We start from the raw sequence: 21,370 nt of genomic DNA on the forward strand, positions 1-21,370 counted from the left end.
GTCGTGGGTGAACAGGGAGTACAGGAGAGGGCTCAGAACGCACCCTTGTGGGGCCCCCGTGTTGAGGATCAGCGGGGAGGAGATGTTGTTGCCTACCCTCACCACCTGGGGCGGCCCGTCAGGAAGTCCAGTACCCAGTTGCACAGGGCGGGGTCGAGACCCAGGGTCTCGAGCTTGATGACGAGCTTGGAGGGTACTATGGTGTTGAATGCCGAGCTGTAGTCGATGAACAGCATTCTCACATAGGTATTCCTCTTGTCCAGGTGGGTTAGGGCAGTGTGCAGTGTGGTTGAGATTGCATCGTCTGTGGACCTATTTGGGCGGTAAGCAAATTGGAGTGGGTCTAGGGTGTCAGGTAGGGTGGAGGTGATATGGTCCTTGACTAGTCTCTCAAAGCACTTCATGATGACGGAAGTGAGTGCTACGGGGCGGTAGTCGTTTAGCTCCGTTACCTTAGCTTTCTTGGGAACAGGAACAATGGTGGCCCTCTTGAAGCATGTGGGAACAGCAGACTGGTATAGGGATTGATTGAATATGTCCGTAAACACACCGGCCAGCTGGTCTGCGCATGCTCTGAGGGCGCGGCTGGGGATGCCGTCTGGGCCTGCAGCCTTGCGAGGGTTAACACGTTTAAATGTCTTGCTCACCTCGGCTGCAGTGAAGGAGAGACCGCATGTTTCCGTTGCAGGCCGTGTCAGTATTGTCCTCAAAGCGGGCAAAAAAGTTATTTAGTCTGCCTGGGAGCAAGACATCCTGGTCCGTGACTGGGCTGGATTTCATCTTGTAGTCCGTGATTGACTGTAGACCCTGCCACATGCCTCTTGTGTCTGAGCCATTGAATTGAGATTCCACTTTGTCTCTGTACTGACGCTTAGCTTGTTTAATAGCCTTACGGAGGGAATAGCTGCACTGTTTGTATTCAGTCATGTTGCCAGACACCTTGCCCTGATTAAAAGCAGTGGTTCGTGCTTTCAGTTTCACGCGAATGCTGCCATCAATCCACGGTTTCTGGTTAGGGAATGTTTTTATCGTTGCTATGGGAACGACATCTTCGACGCACGTTCTAATGAACTCGCACACCGAATCAGCGTATTCGTCAATATTCCCATCTGACGCAATACGAAACATGTCCCAGTCCACGTGATGGAAGCAGTCTTGGAGTGTAGAGTCAGCTTGGTCTGACCAGCGTTGGACAGACCTCAGCGTGGGAGCCTCTTGTTTTAATTTCTGCCTGTAGGCAGGGATCAGCAAAATGGAGTCGTGGTCAGCTTTTCCGAAAGGGGGGCGGGGCAGGGCCTTATATGCGTCGCGGAAGTTAGAGTAACAGTGATCCAAGGTTTTACCACCCCTGGTTGCGCAATCGATATGCTGATAAAATTTAGGGAGTCTTGTTTTCAGATTGGCTTTGTTAAAATACAATGGGGACCGGGTTCTGTTCCCACCGTCTTTCCACCATGGATGGGAAAACTCAAACCATTCAAAGTATGATCCTAGCTAGCTAAGTTGCTAACACCTGTAGCTAGTCACCGCAAAGTAGTTTAATGTCATTTGTTTGATATTCCTTGAACTAGTTTGTAGTATTTTTTACTTAGCTACTATTGTAACAGTAACGTTTGTCACACCCTGACCATAGTTTGCTTTGTATGTTTCTATGGGTGTGATCCGAGTGGGCATTCTATGTTGTGTGTCTAGTTTGTCTGTTTCTGTTTCTGGCCTGATATGGTTCTCAATCAGAAGCTGGTGTTAGTCATTGTCTCTGATTGGGAACCATATTTAGGTAGCCTGTTTGGTTTTGGGGGTTGTGGGTGACTGTTCCTGTCTTTGTGTTTGTTACACCAAATAGGGCTGTTTTTGGTTTTTCACAGTTCTTGTTTTTGTATATTGTTCTATTTTCATCTTTATTAAAGATGTATCACAATAACCATGCTGCGTTTTGGCCCGCCTCTCCTTCAACAGAAGAATCCCGTGACAACGTTATCCTGTCCTACTGACTGTTTCGCTTAATTTGTTTTATGTAGTTTGCTTTTTCTCATTATTATGTTACTGATAAGAAATAGTATATTATTTTCTACTAGATATCACAGTTTTCTGTAGTGCTCTTGACTGATTAAAATGAATTGCACTAGTGGAGGTCCATGAGTAGGACACAGCCCTAGACAGAGCCATATAGATAAATACGCAGCTCTGGCCCTACCTGGTGCATGAGTTGTAATGACAACAAACTTGCCCAGCCTTTACATGAGGTCAATTAAAACATTTAGAATATCAGCTCATGCCCTGAATTGACATGTAATGACTGACTCTGTTTTATACCAGCCAACACCACCAATCACTCTTTCTGTTTATACCTGCCAGGGAGGAAATGGCAGAAAGAGAGGGGTGGTGGAACAGACATGAGGATAGGACAATGAACCATAGTTTCTCGGAACCAATGTTCCTCCACTCATGCCTCCTCTCATAACTTTTCAGGAGGATGTGAAGAATGACTAAATAGGACTCATTTTTTAAAAATGGTTTTGTATTCTGTTACACATCTTTCAGGATACCCGAGAAGCTGTGTAGAGTATTCCAAACAGGCCAACGACTGGGTAGAGAAGAGTCTCTGAACAGAAGACATTCAACTTTAGAACACGATTGGTCCAGCAGGCTGTCAAGCGGCGGGAAGATAAACAGATCATATACAAAGACCCATACTTCAAAGTTGAGACACGAGACCTACCTCCCAACATCACCCCAATAGAGAAACCAACCAAGGAGGAGCTGGTGGCAAAGCTTTTTAGCCTAACTTTGAAACTAGCTTTAGCAAGCCTAATGATGGTGTGATGTTGTGAAACATCATCAATAACATCAAATTAAATTTTGTCACATGCGTCGAATACAACAGGTGTAGTAGGCCTTACAGTGAATTGCTTACTTAAAAGCCCTTAACCAACAATGCAGTTTTTTAGAAAATACCTAAAAAAGTACGTGATAAGAATAACAAATTATTAAAGAGCGGCAGTAAAATAACAAATGCGGGGCTATACACAATGGGTACCGGTACAGCGTCAATGCGCTGAGGAACCGGTGTCGAGGTAATTGAGGTAATATTACATGTAGGTAGAATAGATAATAACAGAGAGTAGCAGCAGCGTAGAAGGGGGGGGGGCAATGCAAATAGTTTGGGTAGCCATTTGATTAGATGTTCAGGAGTATTATGGCTTGGTGCTCCCGTACTGCTTGCCGTGCGGTAGCAGAGAGAACAGTCTATGACTAGGGTGGCTGGTGTCTTTGACAATGTTTAGGGCCATACTCTGACATCGCCTGGTATAGAGGTCTTGGATGGCAGGAAGCTTGGCCACGGCGGTGTACTGGGGCGTACCCACTACCCTCTGTAGGCTGAGCAGTTGCCATACTTGGCAGTGATGCAACCCATCAGCATGTTCTCGATGGTGGAGCTGTAAAACCTTTTGAGGATCTGAGGACCCATGCCAAATCTTTTCTCCTGAGGGGGAATAGCTTATGTCGTGCCCTCTTCACAACTGTCTTGGTGTGCTTGGACCATGTTAGTTTGTTGGTGATGTGGATGCCAAGGCACTTGAAGCTCTCAACCTGCTCCACTCCAGCCCCATCGAAGAGAATGGGGGTGTGCTCGGTCCTCCTTTTCCTATAGTCCACAATAAAAAATGTATGTGTGGAATTTCTTTCCTTCTTAATGCGTTTGAGGTAATCAGTTGTGTTGTGACAAGGTAGGGGTGGTATACAGAAGATAGCCCTATTTGGTAAAATACCAAGTCCATATTATGGCAAGAACAGCTCAAATAAAGAAAGCGAAACAACAGTCCATCATTACTTTAAGACATAAAGGTCAGTCAATCCAGAAAATGTGAAGTACTTTGAAAGTTTCTTCAAGTGCAATCGCAAAAACCATCAAGCGCTATGATGAAACTGGTTCTCATGAGGATCGCTACAAGAAAGGAAGACCCAGACTTGCGAGCAAAAGGCTTTAGACAGGTGGAAATCTGTCCTTTGGTCTGATGAATCCCAATTTGGCATTTTTGGTTCCAACCGCCGTGCCTTTGTGAGACGCAGAGTAGGTGAACCACCGTGCTTTTACACCTGCATTGTTTGCTGTTTGGGGTTTTAGGCTGGGTGTCTGTACAGCACTTTGAGATATCAGCTGATGTACGAAGGGCTATATAAATAAATTTGATTTGATTTGATTTGATTTGAACGGATGATCTCCGCATGTGTGGTGAAACTTGGAGGAGGTGTGATGTGTGGAGGTGCTTTTCTGGTGACACTGTCTGTAATTTATTTACAATTCAAAGCACATTTAACCAGCATAGCTACCACAGCATTCTGCAGCGATATGCCATCGCATCTGGTTTGCCCTTAGCTCGGACAATAATTTGTTTTTAACAGGACAATGACCCCAATCACACCACCAGGCTGTATAAGGGCTATTTGACTAAGAAGAAGAGAGATGGAGTGCTGCATCAGATGACCTGGCCTCCACAATCACCTGACCTCAACCCAATTGAGATGGTTTGGGATGAGTTGGACCACAGAGTGAAGGAAAAGCAGCCAATAAGTTCTCAACGTATGTGGGAACTCCTTCAAGACTGTTGGAAAAGCATTCCAGGTGAAGCTGGTTGAGAGAAGGCCAAGAGTGTGCAAAGCTGTCATCAAGGCAAACTGTGGCTACTTCGAAGAATATAATATCTAAAAAATATTTTAATTTGTTTAACTACATGATTCCTTTGTGCTATTTCATATTTTTTGACGTCTTCACTACTGTTCAACAATGTAGAAATTATTAAAACTAAAGAAAAACCATTGAATGAGTAGGTGTGTCAAACTTTTCACTGGTACTGTATTTAAGTTTGATAATTTTATTTGGATAAAGCAAATACAGCGTTTTATAAGCCCATTTGGGCTTATCATTTAATTTGCTGATGTTTAAACTTAACCTTGAACTTAACCTGTTTCTAGTGTTCTCGAGTATGGCCCTAAACTGGTGAAAAACTGGAGATTCAGATCCAATCTTTGACCGTATACTGTACACTGAATGTACAAAACGTTAGGAACGTTGACTGACCATGACAAAGACTGAACAGATGAATGCAGGTGAAAGCTATGATCCCTTATTGATGTCACCTGTTAAATCCACTTCCATCAGTGTAGATAAAGGGGAGGAGACAGATTTAAAAACTAATTTTTAGCATTGAGACACGGATTGTCCCTGTGTCATTCAGAGGGTGAATGGTGCCAGGCTCACCGGTTTGAGTGTGTCAAGAACTACAACGCTGCTGGGGTTTTCACGCTCAACAGTTTCTCGTGTGTATCAAGACTGGTCCACCAGCCAAAGGACATCCAGCCAATGGCAGAACAGTGGTTGAAATGGGTCATTGTGGAAAGAGGACAAAGGAGGCTGACACGAATTGTGCATAGCAACAGATGGGCTACAGTTAGTCAATTGACAGTCCAGTACAATATTGGTGCCCAAAAACCCATAAAAGAATGATCAGCTCGTCGATTGGGGTGGCAGCCAATGACCTTATAGAGTTCTATTTCTTTCAGCACAAAACAAGGAACTGTGGTTGCAGTGGGCTAAGGAACAAAAACTCTGGACACTGGAGAATTGGAAAAACATTGCCTGGTAGGGTGAATCCCGGTTTCTGCTGTTTCATGCTGATGGGAGGACTAGGGTATGGAGAAAACCACATGTATATGTTAATCTATCATGCCACATGTCAACATTGCAGGCCGGTGGTGGTGTGAGGTGTGTTGTCAAGGCACACTTTCATTGCGGCAGTCTATTCATCTACCAATCTACCAATTCATCTACCATTTTTACTGCAGGATAATGTCACATGCCACAAGGCTAGGACTGTCCAGGAATGGTTCCATGAACTTGACAGTGAATATAGCTTACTGCAATGTCCAGCCCAGTCACCAGATCACCAATCCTTTTGAGTATCTGTGGGATGAGATGGAACGTGCTATTCAAAGTAGAGATTCACTACCAGCCAACTTGACACAGCTGTGTGAAACATTGGAGTCAACATGGGCCTACATTCCTGTGGAATTCTTTCGACAACTTGTAGAGTCCATGCCCCGATGAATTGAGGCTGTTCGGAGGGCAAAACGGGTGCAACTCAATATTAGGAACGTTTTCCTAATGTTTTGTGCATTCAGTGTAGTTGACCTGTGTGCATTTAAAAGTTGTACACAAGATTAAATTGTATTTTGCTCTGGATAAAAGTGTCTGCTAAATGAGTAAAATCTTAAAATGTCAAACAGTTTGAGAAACCTGTGTGTATGTGCAGAGCTTTAGCTACAGTGCTGTGAAAAAGCATTTGCCCCTTTTCTGATTTTCTCTATTTTTGCATATTTTTGACACTGAATGTTATTAGATCATCAACCAAAACATATATTAGATAAAGGGATAGCCGGGTGAACAAATAACACAACATTTGTATAATTAATTCCATTATTTTAGAAACAAAGTTATGCCCTCGGTAGCATTCCGCTTCGCTCCACAGGTAGTATCACATTTTTCATTTCATTTCATTACAGCACAACGGTTTGATTTGTTTGATCATAGCTAGCTACATTTAGTATCAAAGATAATTGTGTAGTCAAAGGTTATGCCAGCTATTGTCGTTCTTTTGCAACGTGTAAAAAAGCTAGCCAGCTAGCCCCGAATAGCAGCACTTAGAAACTACTACTCAACGGAACGACTTGATTAGTGTAGTGTCAACAAAACTGTCAGCTAGCCTACAAAGTGCCACTGCCAGCCTACTTCAGCAGTACTGTATCATTTTTAATAATTTTAGTCAATAAGATTCTTGCTACTACATTAACTTTCTGAACATTCGAGACGTGTAGTCCACTTGTCATTCCAATCTCCTTGCATTAGCGTAGCCTCTTCTGTAGCCTGTCAACTATGTGTCTGTCTATCCCTGTTCTCTCCTCTCTGCACAGACCATACAAACGCTCCACACCGCGTGGCCGCTGCCACCCTAATCTGGTGGTCCCAGCGCGCACGACCCACGTGGAGTTCCAGGTCTCCGGTAGCCTCTGGAACTGCCGATCTGCAGCCAACAAGGCAGAGTTCATCTCAGCCTATGCCTCCCTCCAGTCCCTCGACTTCTTGGCACTGACAGAAACATGGATCACCACAGATAACAACTCCTACTGCTCTCTCTTCGTCCGCCCACGTGTTCTCGCACAGAGCTTCTGGTCAGCGGGGTGGTGGCATAGGAATCCTTATCTCTCCCATGTGGTCATTCTCTCTTTCTCCCCTTACCCATCTGTCTATCGCCTCCTTTGAATTTCATGCTGTCACAGTTACCAGCCCTTTCAAGCTTAACATCCTTATCATTTATCGCCCTCCAGGTCCCCTCGGAGAGTTCATCAATGAGCTTGATGCCTTGATAAGCTCCTTTCCTGAGGACGGCTCACCTCTCACAGTTCTGGGCCATGACTCATTCCTCTCTGCCTCCTTCTTTCCACTCCTCTCCTCTTTTGACCTCACCCTCTCAAAGGCAGGCAATACGCTCGACCTCATCTTTACTAGATGCTGTTCTTCCACTAACCTCATTGCAACTCCCCTCCAAGTCTCCGACCACTACCTTGTATCCTTTTCCCTCTCGCTCTCATCCAACACTTCCCACACTGCCCCTTACTCGGATGGTATGTTTGCTCTCTCTCCCCGCTACTCTCTCCTCTTCCATCCTATCATCTCTTCCCTCTGCTCAAACCTTCTCCAACCTAACTCCTGATTCTGCCTCCTCAACCCTCCTCTCCTCCCTTTCTGCATCCTTTGACTTCTATGTCCCCTATCTTCCAGGCCAGCTCGGTCCTCCTCCCGCTCCGTGGCTTGACGACTCAATGCGAGCTCACAGAACAGGGCTCCGGAAGGCCGAGCGGAAATGGAGGAAAACTCGCCTCCCTGCGGACCTGGCATCCTTTCACTCCCTCCTCTCTACATTTTCCTCCTCTGTCTCTGCTGCTAAAGCCACTTTCTACCACTCTAAATTCCAAGCATCAAGCTCTTTGCCACATTCTCCTCCCTCCTGAATCCTCCTCCCCCTCCCCCCTCCTCCCTCTCTGCAGATGACTTCGTCAACCATTTTGAAAAGAAGATCGACGACATCCGATCCTTTGCTAAGTCAAACAACACCGCTGGTTCTGCTCACACTGCCCTACCCTGTGCTCTGACCTCTTTCTCCCCTCTCTTTCCAGATGAAATCTCGCGTCTTGTGACGGCCGGCCGCCCAACAACCTCTCGACCCTATCCCTCCTCTCTTCTCCAGACCATTTCCGGAGACCTTCTCCCTTACCTCACCTCGCTCATCAACTCATCCCTGACCGCTGGCTACGTCCCTTCCGTCTTCAAGAGAGCGAGAGTTGCACCCCTTCTGAGATCCCTCCGATGTCAACAACTACAGACCAGTATCCCTTCTTTCTTTTCTCTCCAAAACTCTTGAACGTGCCGTCCTTGGTCAGCTCTCCCGCTATCTCTCTCAGAATGACCTTCTTGATCCAAATCAGTCAGGTTTCAAGACTAGTCATTCAACTGAGACTGCTCTTCTCTGTATCACGGAGGCGCTCCGCCATGCTAACTCTCTCTCCTCTGCTCTCATCCTTCTAGACCTATCGGCTGCCTTCGATACTGTGAACCATCAGATCCTCCTCTCCACCCTCTCCGAGTTGGGCATCTCCGGCGCGTGTAGATTGCGTCCTACCTGACAGGTCGCTCCTACCAGGTGGCGTGGCGAGAATCTGTCTCCTCACCACGCGCTCTCACCACTGGTGTCCCCCAGGGCTCTGTTCTAGGCCCTCTCCTATTCTGCTATACACCAAGTCATCATAAATGGTCTCTCCTATCATTGCTATGCAGACGACACACAATTAATCTTCTCCTTTCCCCCTTCTGATGACCAGGTAAATCTCTGCATGTCTTATCAGTGTGGATGACGGATCACCACCTCAAGCTGAACTTCGGCAAACGGAGCTGCTCTTCCTCCCGGGGAAGGACTGCCCGTTCCATTCTCAGCCATCACGGTTGACAACTCCATTGTGTCCTCCTCCCAGAGCGCTAAGAACCTTGGCGTGATCCTGGACAACAAACTGTCGTTCTCAACTAACATCAAGGCGGTGGCCCGTTCCTGTAGGTTCAAAGTACGACCCTGCCTCACACAGGAAGCGGCGCAGGTCCTAATCCAGGCACTTGTCATCTCCCGTCTGGATTACTGCAACTCGCTGTTGGCTGGGCTCCCTGCCTGTGCCATTAAACCCCTACAACTCATCCAGAACGCCGCAGCCCGTCTAGTGTTCAACCTTCCCAAGTTCTCTCACGTCACCCCGCTCCTCCGCTCTCTCCACTGGCTTCCAGAATCCGCTACAAGACCATGGTACGGAGCTGTCGGCACCTCAGTACCTCCAGGCTCTGATCAGGCCCTACACCCAAATAAGGGCACTGCGTTCATCCAACTGAGGAATACAGTTGTATGCTCAGCTCAGGATGGCTGCTCTGGCTCCCCAATGGTGGAACAAACTCCCTCACGACGCCAGGACAGCGGAGTCAATCACCACCTTCCGGAGACACCTGAAACCCCACCTCTTTAAGGAATACCTAGGATAGGATAAAGTAATCCTTCTCACCCCATTAAAATATTTAGATGCACTATTGTAAAGTGGTTGTTCCACTGGATGTCATAAGGTGAATGCACCAATTTGTAAGTCGCTCTGGATAAGAGCGTCTGCTAAATGACTTAAATGTAAATGTAAATGTAAAAAGTAATAGCCCCCTTAAACTCAATAAATGGTTGTGACCACTTTCGCTGCAATGACTGCAACCAAATGCTTCCTGTAGTTGTTGATCAGTCTCTCACATTGCTGTGGAGGAATTGTGTCACACTCGTCCATGCAGAACTACTTTAACTAATCGACATTTGTGGGGTTTTGAGCATGAACTGCTCATTTCAGATCCTGCCACAACATCTCAATGAGGTTTAGGTCTGACTTTGACTAAGCCATTCCAAAACATTACATTTGTGGTTTTTCAGCCATTCTGATGTAGACTTGCTTGTGTGTTTTGGATCATTGTCTTGCTGAATGACCCAGCTGCGCATCAGCTTTAGGTCACAGACGGATGTCCTGACATTCTCCTTTAGAATGTTCTGATACAGAGGAGAAGTCATGGTTCCTTCAATGATGGCAAGTCATCCAGGTCCTGAGACAGCAAAGAATCCCCAAATTATCACACTACTACCACCACCATGCTTGACCATTGGTATTGATGTTCTTACTGTAGAATGCAGTGTTTGGTTTTCGCCAGACATAACAGAACCCATGTCATCCCAAAAATTCTCCTTTTGACTTAGAACATTTTTCCAGAAGTCTTGAAGATTATCCAGGTGCTTTTTTGGCAAACATGAGTAAAAAATACCCAGATATCAGTGGTGTAGTCGTGGTGCATGGAGAAGTGGGTATACTAACATTTTGACAAAATAACTCTTGAATGGCCTGCCTGGCGAATTAAATGAAAGGTGAACAATTGTATGTGGAACAGATAGGCTACTCTGAATGATCTAAAATCATGGTAATGTGAAATACATTCACCATGATATCCAGAATTAAATTATATGCCTAGTCCTTATGGCTAATATGTTAGGCTAAGGGACCAGATAAGCGCAGAGGTAAAAAAAAGGAACAGATTTCCTCTGTGATCGTGCGGCACATGAGAACGGAAGTTCCTACACTTTACAACAGCTGAAGACTTGGATGCTAGTCGCTGCTGAAGGCTTGGATGCTAGTCGCAGTTAGCCTAGAGTTTAACAACCATGGGACAGTAACCGAAGGCTTGCTGGTTCGAATCCCCGAGCCGACTAGGTGAAAAATCTGTCGATGTGCTCCTGTGCAAGGCACTTAACCCTAATTGCTCATGTAAGTCGTTCTGGATAAGAGCATCTGCTAAATGAATAAAATGTAAATGATTCATCTCAAGGTTTCCATATTTCTACCCTAATATTACTATTCTTGTATAACGTTTCTAGGCTGTGGTCTTTGCCACATGATTTCTGTAGGCTGAGGCAATTTTATCTATAGGGGAAATGATGATCGCTAACACTTCGAGTCAGGGCCCTGACCTACTGTAAATATCATAGCCTCTCCCTAAAGCTCTTCTATCGAGAAGTAAAATAAAGAGGCTAAACTGTGGAACTCATGAGACATGGGAATAAATGCACAACTCTCATTGTGAATGTGAATGTCAGGAGTCAGAGAACAGAGCTGAGTGCAGATCTGTCTGGGTGCTGAACTCTTTGATCCGACTTTCGCAGGCTCAGCCAGCGCCTGCCAAGCTGCATTACCTCCCCGTGGTGCTGAATAATATAGGCCTATGCTATGGTTTCACACTCACTTTTCACACCCACATTGCCAAATATTTCACGTGATTTGTGTTTGTATAGGCTGCTTTGTGCATGATTTCTCTATTGTACTACATCATGTATACCTCCACTACACTGCTTTGATATAGCATAAGTGGGGATTAACAAGTGAGTATACGAAATTCCCACTGTTGAAAGTGGATATACCTGTGCCCGACATATTTAATTGTACATTTGTGCTATCACATTGCCTCATTTAACATAACAGAGGATAAATGTGACAAACAAGGCTGAAATTATTGCCAAGTAGGCAGCGCAAGTGCGCAACTCCACAACCACTTACAACAACACCGCTGACATAGCAGGCTGACTGTCCGAGACTGACAGTAAACAAACTACAGCAGCAGACAAGTGCAATGATGAAATGTGAAAAATGATGCTGTCACAAAATACGGATAATGGATCAAGTGTACAGTCTGACAGTCAAACCTCATGAAATAATCAACATATCATCAGGTCAGATCGACCATTACCACTCAACGTAGCGATCTACGGTACAGGCACAACAGGTGGATTCAGGACCATGGTTAGCACATCGGCCAAACACCAGCTCTGCATTGAATTGTAATATGCGCAAAAAGCTTATCGCACTATTTCACAAAGAAGCAAGGAAGCCATGAAAGTGTTTTTATTAAGACCAAAAGTGCAATTTTTTTGCCATATGAAATAGTCACATACAATACAATATAAACACTTCAGGCCTATATCTTGAACTGTACGACAGGTATGAAATGAATAGGCCACTTTGAATAACCAAATGCTATAATACAGGAATTTTAAGCATGAAAACATGAAATCATTATATGTGATACCACGGCGGGTATAACTGCAATAGCTCACTTGAATCATCAAACATAAACCTGGCCTACCAAGGCAGGCATGAAAACATGACATCATCATGCATAGCCTAATATCACGGTGGGTATGAATACAGTAGCTCACTTGGAATCAAACACTTATAGGCCAGCCTACTAAGATAGACATGAAAACATTAGGCAAAATCATAAATAAACAGCATTCAGGCATTCAGACCTTTTCTGTGTTTCACATTTAACAGCACAAGGCATGGATGCCTACCGCTTGGTGTTAAAGATGGAGAGTATTTCATCATATTACAAAAAGTCACTGAGTTCGATTTGAAAGGAGAACAGGGCTAGATTGTTTAGATGTGCAGTCAGCATGCAAGATCTGATGGATATATTGATACGGCCTGTAGTGGGGAAGAGTCTCTCAAAAGTACATGAAGTCATAGGAAGGGTGATGATGGCCCTTAGTAGATTATAAATGTTAGGGAAAATATCAGGATTGCAGCTGTCCAAAACTTCAATAAGGGATGGGAATTCCTGAATTTCTACTTTCCGATGCAGTTGTTGAATAAAAACAGCTGTACACCAGCGGAACCCATCCAACTTGAAGCAGCTGGAGCAGATTTGCCTTGAAGAATGAGCAAAAATCCCAGTGGCTAGATGTGCCAAGCTTATAGAGACATACCCCAAGACACTTTTTGTTTATTTTTGTCTTATTTATTTATTATTTGTTTGACAATAAAAATATATTCTGCATCTTCAAAGTGGTAGGCACCCCAATTTTAATTCCAGGTTGTAAAGGCAACAAAATAGGAAAAATGACAAGGGTGTGAATGCTTTTGCAAGTCACTGCAGCTAACATTAGCAGAGGTTAGATGGCCAGCTGATGTTAGATGGCTGGCTTGTTAGATAATATTGAACCTATTTGGTTAACTTTAGCTAGCTATGACAATCGGTTTGTATTGCTAGTTAAAGGTTGCTGTCTTTGCTTATTTGAGCTGTTTTTGCCATGATATGGACTTGGTCTTTTACTAAATAGGACTATCTTCTGTATACCGCCCCTACCTTTTCTCAACCAACTGATTGGCTAAAACATTAAGAAGGAAAGACATTCCATAAATTTACTTTTAACAAGGCACACCTGTTACTTCAAATACAGTCCAGGTGACTACCTCATGAAGCTGGTTGAGAGAATGCCAAGAGTGTACAAAGCTGTCATCAAGGCAAAGGGTGGCTACTTTAAAGAATCTCAACAATAAAATATATTTTGATTTGTTTAAGACATACAACATGTATTATTTCATAGTCTTGATGTCTTCACTATTATTCTAAAATGTAGAAAATTATCATTTTTTTTTTATTTAAACGGGAATAGTAGGTGTGTTCAAACTTTTGACTGGTACTGTATGTCATGTGTTTTACAGTGAAGAATAAAGATGGTTAACTAGGGGTCCTGGTTTCCAGTTTCCTGGTTTCAGATTTGCGGTCTTATCAGATTTGCGTAATGAGACCAAGGCTCTCTGCCAGACCACTGACTCAAAGAGGTCTCTTGAGCCCCTCCTTTATAGTAGAATCCTCATTCAAGTTTCAAAAGACGGTTGACATCTAGTGGAAGCCCTAGGAAGTGCAACCTCATCCATATCTCAATGTGTATTCGGTAGGCCAAGCTTTGAAAAACAACAAACCTCAGATGTCCCACGTCCTGGTTGGATTTTTCTCAGGTTTTCACCTGCTATATGAGTTCTGTTATCGTCTTAACGCGAGGGGTTCCCCTAGGGGAACGCCACCTCCCCCGTTCAGCTGGAACGTGGCGCATGGAATGCAAAAATATTCTTAGAAATATTTAACCTCCACACATTAACAAGTCCAATAGCTCAAATGAAGGATAAACACCTTGTACATCTACCCAGCGAGTCAGATTTCTAAAATGTTTTATGGCGAAAACATAGCACATATGTATATCAAACCACCACTAGGAAAACACACAATATGTAGCCACATTGTCATGCAAATAGCACAATCACAAACGCAGGATTAAAAGAAAAATAATTCACTAACTTTTTGAAAATCTTCATCAGATGACAGTAATAGGACATGTTACACAGTACATTTATGTTTTTTTCAATAATATGCAATTTATATCCATATCCAAAAAAATGCTACTCAAATGTCCGGAGAAATGATGATAGCTCCGCCAGATAACATCAGATAACAAGCAATACACATCATAAACTTTGACTAAATATACATGTTCTACATATAGTTAGAAAGATACACTTCTTCTTAATGCAACCGCTGTGTTACATTTATTTTTAACGTTACAGAATTCGTTTACTAGGCAATAATATGAGACGGCGCTCAGATATTAGCTATATGTCTCCTCTATGTTGGAGTCCACAGAAACACAAAATTACCACATAAATATTCCCTTACCTTTCATGTTCTTCGATCAGAAGTTGTGGAAGGAGTCATACTTACCAAAAACTGCGTTTGGCTTTGGGTTATCAAACACGACAAATTCCGGCTGAAATGCAGCCAAAATTCTAGTGGATGCGCATCAAAACTTCAAAATTACATATTATATGTCGACTAAACTGGTCAAACTAAGTGCAGAATCAAGCTTTAGGATGTTCTAAACGTGCAAAACAATTCTCAGCTCGAACAGACAAGCTGACATTGTTTGGTGAATCCTGGAACAAAGAGAGCTCCAGACCCGACGCGCGCATGAGAGTACATGTATTTTCACGTGACCCGAGGGTTTTAGCCCGCCAAAGGGCGAGGGAGCGCGCGATTCTCACAATGAAATGCCCCATTGAAAGGAGACATCGCGCTGAAGAGATAGAAACTGTTCCCAGATCCGTAGCTGGTTGGGAAGCGTGGGGGCGATGACGTCAAAGTTGGCCCAACTTTTCAGATGACAAGAGAGAGTTTAGGAGAATGGCTGCCCTGAGAGTTCTGCTTTACATACAGACATAATTTGAACGGTTTTAGAAGCTTTATAGTGTTTTCTATTCAATAATAATTATTATATGCATATATTAGCAATTTTGGACAGATTTTCTTTCTGTTTACTATGGGCACGCAATTCCTCCAAAGGGGGCAGTATTCTGCCTAGCTCTAACTAGTGAGTTAAGACTCACAGACATCATTCAAACAGTTTTATAAACTTCAGAGTGGTTTCTATCCAATACTAATAATAATATGCATATATTAGCATCTGGGTCAGAGTAGGAGGCAGTTCACTCTGGGCACGCTATTCATCTAAAAGTGAAAACGCTGCCCCCCAAAAATCTCAAAAATACTTTCTAGCACTGCATTCAAACATGCAACCTTTGGCACCACAGGCAGTTGCTTAGGGCCATCCGCCATCCCTTGATCCCCGTCCACAACACCATAGCAAAACTGAAACCTACTTGAAGGTTACATCGCTCACTGTTTCCTCTAGTGGCCAGTTTCCATATCGTCTCCCGATGTCATCATACTTGGATAGATATCGAATACTGACCTGGCTGCTCATTTTACCACTGGAGCAGCTCCAATAAGTGTCCGCCAATATTCCTTTCAAAGTCGTATCGCTAAACAAACAAGTATGCTAGATATCTTGGAGGAAGCTTTAGAAGGATTCAGCAGGATTCAAATGTGCATACAGAAAGATGTACCACACAAGCATATTGAGCAATGGGAAATATAAAACATGATCACATAGACATTTCTGATGTGAGTTCGGGATTGTGCGGATCGTGACGTGACCAATGCACACAGATGTATCCACATGCAAAGTGCACACACACACAGACACATATTCATACACATTAAATCACACATAGACACTTGTACACACACACAAACATGCTAAGTCAGATACACAGACAGACACACACAAAATAAAGATGTTGTTTAGCAGGAGACCTGCTTTATCTGTTGTCGCAAAGTCCTCTCAGAAGTTGTCTTTAATTAACAAATGTGTTTGTTCTCTCTCTCTCCTTTCTTTCTTTCTTTCTCTCTCATAGATGTCGGCTCAGGCTCGGGAGATGATGGTAAGATTGCTCAACTATTTCATCTTCACTTGTTTTCATTATCCCTTACTGTTATCTCTATAGTCATTCTCCTTGCCTAGAAACAAGACTGATCATGACACACTACTTGGAATTGAGGTTTCAAATAACACATCTTTCAGATTGTGGAAAAAATACATCTTCACAAACATGCACGCATGCCCTCAGTGAACACACTGCATGGAAAATTTGACAAACACTTACACACACACACAGACATGTTTGTATTCTCTCAGACAAGCAGACACATCCTGACACACACCATGCTATCATACCCTTGAACTAAACATTCATGCATGTATACAGCAAACACGCTCTCAGGTGCTTCGCACACACTTGTACACACCCCTGTACCAAGCTATTATACACAGACACATAGTCTTGCCAATTCTCTGACCTCTTCCAACATACACACTCCACCCCCCCCTCCTTCACAAAGCAATTATGCGCACATACATCCACTTCTGAGAGCGATTGTGCACCTTTTCCCCCGAGTGTGACAAGTGAGAGACATTCTCTATATAGTGCACTATAGTGCACTACTTTTTACTAGGGCACATAAGTAATGCATGATGTAAGTAATATGGTGCCATTTGGTATACAGCGATGGTCACAGAGACTGACGAGGGAAATTAGTATCTTCTCTGTCGCTTGCTCTCTCTCTCTCTCTCTCTCTCTCTCTCTCTCTCTCTCTCTCTCTCTCTCTTTCCCTCTCCTTTTCCCCCTCTACACACTCCTCCTCTTAATTCAGAAATTACTCTTCTCCTGGGGTAGCCAGATGTGCGTGTATGTGTATGTATTACCCCTTTCATATCTAGACAAAAACAATAAAAGAGGGGTATACCTGCAAGGAAGTGGAAAATCATGTTTGAAAGGGGGACATAAACATTGGCTACCATTTTTTTTACAGGTAACATACCGTGAATAGTGCCTGAAATAGGTATTAGTATGTGAACGGGGTTCATTTGCACAAGCTGGAAGTGTTATATGTACAGTATGTTCAATATTGTTTTTCAATGAGTGGTGGGAGACAGAAGGGGTGTAGAGTGTGCAGACAATTGGAAAGGGGATTGGAGTATGGTGGCAGATCTGGGATAAAATTTGAAAGGAGTGGGAATCTTTCGAGCATATGACAGGAAAGGTGTGTGCTTACATGCATGTATGTAAGAGAGTTCATTCTTGTAGCTGTATATTCTGTATACAGGTGGTTGTGTCGATCATGTACTGTTTATTTGTGTGTTTGTGTGTGTGTGAGTTAGTGTGTGTATGTGCGTTTGAGTGCACTAGTTCGTTCATGCTCACATTTGTGTGGTCCTGTGTGTATGTGTGTTTGTCCATGCAAGGGTGTTCATTAATGCATGCTCGTGCTGGAATAATCAGTATCCCGGAGTCAGATATGAGAAACATATTACAATCTTCCCATTAACCTGCAAATGAGAGATGGACAGAGAGAAGCAGACATTAATAACAGAGTGGAAGGTTAACCAGAGATATATGGACAGAAATTACCAGAGAAATTAGGAAGAGAAATAAAGGGAGAAGCAGAAGGCAGAGAGTGATAACAGAAGTAGAGCGATAGAGATGGAGGGAGGATTGACAAAGATAAGGAGGAGGTAGCGCTAGATGGAGAGATAGCAGGAAGAAGAGATGGAGGTGGAGAAAAGATGGCAGTTTATGGGTAAAGAGAAGGTTAAAGACAGAGTTACAGTATAGAAGGGGGGTTAGGGTAGTACAGAAGCATTCTGGCAATAGCACAAGAACAGCCACCAATTAAAATTAAATTACATATCGGAATCGGACAATATTAGCTAAAAATGTCAACTTCGGTATCGGCCCGTTGTCTATTTTAACACCGATGTACCAAACCAATGTCAAATCTGATGTTTCATACCTATAAAACATAGGTACATGACGTAATGACGCCATGTAAAATTCTGCACTACACGTGCACCACAGCATTCCTAACCTAGCCCACAATGTCTGCAGTGTGGATTGAGCAGTCAACAAGTCGTGCAGTCATTTGAAAGAGTAATACAACTTCAGCGAGACAATTCAAAGGTGAAATTCATTAATGCCAAGATAATGGAATTCATTGCCCTTGACAATCAACCATTCTCTGTCGTGGGTGATGTTGGCTTTCACCGACAGGTCGAGCACTGGTACACATGTTGCCCTACTGGAGTTACACAGTAATAACGTCACTGCTATTAGCTTCACGACATACTGTGGAACGTCGTTTGGATCTTTGCATGTCAAAAAAGATACACATCAAATAACACTATTTGACGCGCTAAATACGCTTTTAATTTGACATGTCAAATAACACAGTTCTATTATAGAATGTTGTGTGTTCTGAATTTGCATGTGCAAGCCAAGTGCCACCACTACTATTAGTAGCACAAGCATGCACCGGTCACAAACAATGTGTTTACAATACCGCGTTGGTAATAAAGCATTATTTGTTCGACCGCAACTTCTGGGATGGCTAGCTTCATCTTGGTACCTAGCTAACAGCAATATACAACCAGCATGAAAACAATTACCAGTAGAAACTGCAGTCATTTTCATTATTCTTAGCAATGATTTAGGAATCCTTGCGAGTAAGTATTATCTAGATAGCCACTCGTTGTTCGCCTAGTGAAATTGAACTACAGTTCATGAAAATAAATAGCGAGCTAGCTACTTAACCCTGTTGCCCAAAGCTAATGTTATAAGCAGCCAGCTAGCTTCATCTGGCTAGTGACGCTCGACCGGACCGGGTTATGTGTTGTGAACCTAGCCACAATAAGGATTAGGCACAATAGTGTAATTTGCTGTTTGCCTTCAAAATAAAAGTACCTCTTTGAAAGTCATGCAGAAGGTTACAATTGATGGAATAATGCCATATTTAAACTGGATAATGTTAAACCAGGTTGTAATGTGAAGCAATGAAATGGGGCATCAGTCTACTCGGTGACACCCACAGAACACAACTGTGAAGAGTTTATGGAAATATTAGCATTGTTGCTCTTTTCGCGGGACTGTGACTGTGTGAAATCACCTCCCCAGTTAGCCTATTGTGTGTATTGACATTCACATTGCACTGTACAGCTTTACCTAAGGATTGGGGATCAATGAAAGGGGGTATCAGTCTACTCAATACCCAATATATTTTTTCCCAAGGTCCTCCTCAGAGTTATCAGACTCCAAAACATCCACACAGTATTGTTTTTCCTCAAGAATAGTGTTCAATACACATACGTTGACAATACATGTGGCTCTTTTTCACAGTTGTTTCAGAATCTCGCAATAAGTGCTACGATACTAATGTTCTCTAGGTGTCACTGAGTAGACTGATACCCAATGTCATTAATCCAGAATCCATAGGTAAGGCTGTACAGTGAAATAATTATAGCCCAAATGCAATTCTAAAGTACAATACAATTTGTCAAATTAAAAAATAATTGTCTTTTGTTTATTTATATAACAACATTCCAACCTCGTTTAGCATGAGCTATTCAATTATGGCATAATTCTGCTATTTGTATTAATTTGCATCACTGTCAATGACACTTTTATTTTGAAGGCTAACAGCAAAGTTCACTAGTTCACTTCACTAGGCAGCTACAGGTTGGCAGACAGACTCGGGATCAGGGCAGGCAGAATAGTCAGAACCTGGAAAAATATGACACAAAACTTGAGCAAAAGGAAGATGGTAAAGCACGCTGGTAAGTCCTGACAAGACAACCATAGAACACAGGTATAAATACACTGGGGATAATGGGGAAGATGGGCGACACCTGGAGGGGGTTGGAGACAAGCACAAAGACAGTTGAAACAGATCAGGGTGTGACAAACACATATCATGATTAAAAGGCTAGTCAAAATTACAAACAACCATAAATACATGAATTTATATTGACATCCTAGAAAGTGGTACTATTCAATCCACTTTCCCCTAACCTAAAAAATCTACCGTATTCATTCCACATTTCAACCGTAAAAAATGATCAATACACCTGACCAACAGCAGGGGGTGCAAGGGGCAGCGGAGTGGTTTATCTTACTTACACAACAAGTTTGCTTTTAAATCTATTTCCACTTTTTCTTTGCTTTATGTCCAAGGGAAGGCTATTCCAATGACAAATGATTGTATTGAAAAATGTGCTCCTCGCTGTACTGTTTCAAAGACATAACACTAGCTCTGGTATTGTAACTGTGCTGGTTATAGACCATATCAATGTGGTTTTTCATATAATCTGGGGCACGATCATTTAAACTGTCAAACATATGATGGAGTTGAAGTTGGTCCACTCTGGACTCCAAAGGCAACAAGCCCACCTCCCGGAACTCCTGTACGTCTATGTGGGTCCTAGGGAGCACGTTAAACATATATACCTGATAACATTAAGCATGAACCCCATTCTCTTTTTCAGATTTTTTGATAGCCCAATATACCAAGGCATAATCAATATGACACTGAATCAAGATTGCGACAAGCGATTTCTTAACTTTGATGTTATTAAACTATTTCATTATAATGTGTTTGCTGCTAAAATCCTTTCTAAAATGTCAATCAGGTCTCCCGAAATTGATTGATCAGAAAGGGACACACCAAGATAAGTTAAACTTGTCTTAGAATCAATCTCCATGCCTGCACAGTTCACCTTTATCTTGTCAGCCCAGTCAACAAATTTCTAACAGAATTCTTTACTCAGGGTCTCCTCTATGTACGCTGTATCCTTCCCTGATACCAGTATGGCTGAGTCATCAGCATATAGCATAAGTTTGCACTTTACTCTATCTGGCATATCATTGACCTATATAAGAAATAGGAGAGGACCTAAAATATATCCCTGCGGTACTACACAGGATATTTCATGGGACTCTGACAGAACATCCCCAACATCACATACTTGTGTTCTGTTGGTCAGATAAGACCTAAACCAATTCACTGCTACATCACGTAGACCCATGCATTTCAGTTTCTTCAGGGAATATCATGGTCCACAGTGTCAAGGGCTTTATCCAAATCTAACATGAAACTACCTGTATAGCTCCCCTTCTCACTTTCCTGCTTGATGAGGTC

At 43.0% G+C, this 21,370-nt stretch overlaps 1 protein-coding gene across 1 annotated transcript in view; it reads left to right on the top strand.

Annotated features, from left to right (window-relative positions):
- Positions 1–21,370, top strand: part of LOC124043745 (tomoregulin-2-like) — a 196,510-nt gene that overhangs the window by 93,768 nt on the left and 81,372 nt on the right. Inside the window, exon 4 of the mRNA XM_046362669.1 lies at positions 16,258–16,284. Within this exon, the coding sequence (XP_046218625.1) occupies positions 16,258–16,284 (27 nt within the window). The remainder of the gene's footprint in view (positions 1–16,257; positions 16,285–21,370) is intronic.

This window comes from Oncorhynchus gorbuscha, linkage group LG09 (assembly GCF_021184085.1).
Source record: "Oncorhynchus gorbuscha isolate QuinsamMale2020 ecotype Even-year linkage group LG09, OgorEven_v1.0, whole genome shotgun sequence".
Lineage (NCBI taxonomy): Eukaryota > Metazoa > Chordata > Actinopteri > Salmoniformes > Salmonidae > Oncorhynchus > Oncorhynchus gorbuscha.